A 3,600-nucleotide genomic window follows, 5' to 3' on the forward strand; every position below is an offset into this window, starting at 1 on the left:
ACTATTTGATCCGTGATGCGGTTTGTTATTACGGTGAAATGGAACACGGCATGAAGCCTGAAGCCGTTACAGACCTCAGCTGCAGCGGTAAAGTGTCTAACGTGTCGCTGTTTTGAAAGAAAGACCTGGACAAATTAGGATATTTTTCTTCTTTTTCTGTCGTTAATCCTTCAGTGAGCAGCTAGAACATATTCAGCTTCTGTCTGTGTTTCATTTCACGGCAGGTTCGCTCTTCTGAGCTGCTCTAAAAGGAGAAACTCCCTCTTGTGGTGAAACAGAAGATTACACCTTTCATGTCGAGTGGTGTTTTATTAGAAGGAGAATAACCAATTTGTCAATATTAATTTACCTTACAAAAGGAGAGGAATATAAATGCTGGTCGCTACAATAAGTTAAATAAAGCATCAGTTCAGAGAGAAAGTTCATCCATTACTGCTTGTTTTGTCCAGACAATGAAGGAAAATGTGTTTTAAAGAAGCCTGCGCAGTGATATCGAGCGTTTGGTCTGTGTGACCGGAACTTCTTTTTTAGGTGTGCGTTATTACTGTGCATTATCACTTTTTAATGCACACCCAGCAGCCAATCAGAATTGGTTTAACTTGGTTTAAATGGTATAACTTTCTATAATGGACACTTCATTGGGAATTGTCCTTTACTTAGTTGTGAAGATAGAGCAGTGACAACTCTGTCCTTTCAAAATAAAGTATCTTGTTTTTTTTTTCTGTGAAAATTCTCTCAGTTATTGTGAAGATGTTGTAGCATAATTAGTTACTCACTTTAGTTTTAGGGGTCAGCAGACTTAGCGTACCTCAGTCTGTTAGAGGTTGGTTTACCTTGTTGGGTTGTTGTAAAAGTATAGGCGATGTGAACGTTACCACACCGGCAGATCAATGGTCTGGAGCATCTGAGACTCAAAGGTCGTCAGTTCAAATCCATGGTTGGCTCACACCAAAGACTCCAAAATACACTCGGCATTAAGAGGTTGGATTAAGGGGAAAACCACCAAATAGTGAGCTACAGCCTGAGTGGGTCTGTAGCTCACTGCTACCCCTGGGGAGGGGTCAAATATGAAGTATAGAGGTGTGATGACTGATGGAACTTTAACTTCCACTTCTTTTTTTTAATCAGCTTGTTTCTGCGCTTGTACAACTCTATTTAAGGGGAAGAGTTTGGATTTTTTTCCTCTGTCTCTGTCATGAAGAACAGACAAATACTGACCTGATCGTAGTATTTGTTGATGTACTTGTAGAGTTCGTGTAACGCCACAAGACAGTTGACCTCTGGTGCATAATTCTGTTGTAGGAGAGGAAGAGAGTCAAAATAAATCTACTTCCAGATTTGTTTTCAACTTCTGAGTCATTTTCCAGCTGGATATGCTAGCAGACGTCTTACCCGAGAGAGCTCTGCCAGAGCCGAGTTCATCTCCTGATCGCTGGCAGAGATGGTCTGACGGATGTCGGTGTAGTACCTGAGGAAAAGGAAAGCACGGCTCTTAAACAGACTCACAATTCAGTTTGTTCCAAACTCAAATCCTGTTTAATGTTTATTTGTGTATTATTTCTTAACCTTTAAAAGACAACAGGAAAATCACAGTCTGATACTAATTTACCAAATGCAAGAAAACTGAAAACAGTTTGTCTTGATCAAAACTAGAAACGTTTGGCAGTGAAAAAAAATTTCACTTTTCACATTTTCACTCAAAATGCTTTTGGCAGATGTCCTAAGTCTTGTGAAAATCTGAGTATCAACGTCATACATACAACACATTTTAATGGTAATAAACTTGCGGTAGAAAAATCTCTTGAAAGTTGCTCACTGGCTGGACAGCTACTACACTTCCACCTGTTCAAAGCTCCATGTGACAAATTCATTAAAAAAAATAAAAAGACTTTATTTCCAAATGGCTGCTTTTCTGTTGGTTTTATCTCTATAGCAACCACTTTATTTTTTGTTGACCTGGGACTGACGAACAGACCTATGTCATTTTTAGAAGTATTTTCAGCAAAAGTAACATTTCAGAATTTCCTTGACAACAGAGGTTTTTGTTAACGACGCCCACATTCCTAATATCCTCTTATCCTAAGTCATATTGTTTTGTTATGCTTAACCCAATGAGTGATTTCTTTTCAAAATATTCTTGTTTTTGTGCAAAGAACAGGGTAACTTTTAATCCAACTTTTTTTCCAAGTGTTTTTTTAATGATGCTAGAGGAGTTAGGAGGCAGTACATCACGTTTACATTTTATAGCTGGTTATAAAAGTCTTTTTTAATTCAAGATAGCACCCTCTTTCCGAGGTCAAAGGTCAATAAAACTGTTGGGTTTTATTGTAGAGTTCAGCTGCATTCATACTAGACATAATTCAAGTGTCAAATTTGTGTCTGTCGCCTATCTTTTGACAAATGTCAAATTTAATATTCAATGCCTGTCCTAAAGTGTCCTTGACGCTATGACGCGCCGGCTGCATGAGGGAGGAGCAACTGCCAACGTTTTTCTGGACTTGATTTGCTGCCACATCATGGAAAACATGAATGATGCTGAGCGAGTTGCTTGGGTCTATATGTTTTGGAGATCTCTACAGAGGCGTGAGCAGGCACGCCACTGTGTCTAGGCTCACCAGATTATTCAGAGTATGGTGAATTTCACCAAATACTGCTCCTGCATAGAAAACATTTGGTGAAAAAAATAGACATTATTCAAACTGATTTATTGTTTTGTTTATTTTTGCCGCGTTTTCAATGCAAAACTGCAAAACAAACTTATGTTCTCGTGTTAAAGCAGGGGTGTCAAACTCAGTCGCACAAGGGGCCAAAATCCAAAACACACCTTAGGTCACGGGCTGAACAGGATGAACATTTATTGAACACTCTAAAACTGCATTTTTAAAACTTTAAAACCATAACTTTTTCACATAATTATGAACTGGATGTATAGCAGGTCTACATTACTGCTAGTGTGAATGCTGTAAGCTGAATTTGGCCGCTGAAGATGCTAGTGCTGAGAGCTGAAGATGCTGAAATTGATAGCTGAAAACACTGAAGCTCATAGAAGGCTAAAATATTAGCTAAATGCAAATTTAGCCTAAAAAACAAAAAACAAACAAAAAGAAAAAAAAAAACTTAGGTTGGCCAAAAGAGCAAGCAAGTACCTGAAAAAATAGCTAAACTTCAAAATATCTTAAAAAACTTTAAAAAAGCCTAAATTAGCCAAAACAGCTATCATGTAGCTGAAATATTAGCTAAACTCAAAAATAACCTAAGAAATCTTAGTAAACGCCAAATTAGTCCAAGAAGCTCGCATAATGACAAATTTTAAAACTTTAAAACCGTAGGTTTAAAATTGCAACATTTTTCTGAATTATAAAAAGGCAAGAATATTATTCCAAACTATATCAACTTAAAGAACTTTAAATATTTTACTCTCCATAAAAATATATTTTGTCAAAATTATACAAGTTAGAAATAAGTGCAAGATAACATTGGACCATTAATAACAATAAAATAAAATGATCTGGAGGGCCAGATCCGGCCCCCGGGCCTTGACTTTGACACGTGTTAAAGGATCAGGGGCTTAAAGAGTTTGCGGTGAGTCCGTGTCCTGTC

The 3,600-nt window shown here is 37.5% G+C and overlaps 1 protein-coding gene across 1 annotated transcript in view; it reads right to left on the reverse strand.

The window, feature by feature from the left end:
* The window catches only part of LOC112159745 (plexin-B1), a gene marked incomplete at its 3' end in the record, with an annotated part of 98,229 nt that overhangs the window by 3,108 nt on the left and 91,521 nt on the right, over positions 1–3,600 (reverse strand). The window contains 2 exon segments of the mRNA XM_036212959.1: positions 1,219–1,293; positions 1,393–1,468. Of these exon segments, the coding sequence (XP_036068852.1) occupies positions 1,219–1,293; positions 1,393–1,468 (151 nt within the window).

This window comes from Oryzias melastigma, linkage group LG7, assembly GCF_002922805.2.
Source record: "Oryzias melastigma strain HK-1 linkage group LG7, ASM292280v2, whole genome shotgun sequence".
NCBI lineage: Eukaryota > Metazoa > Chordata > Actinopteri > Beloniformes > Adrianichthyidae > Oryzias > Oryzias melastigma.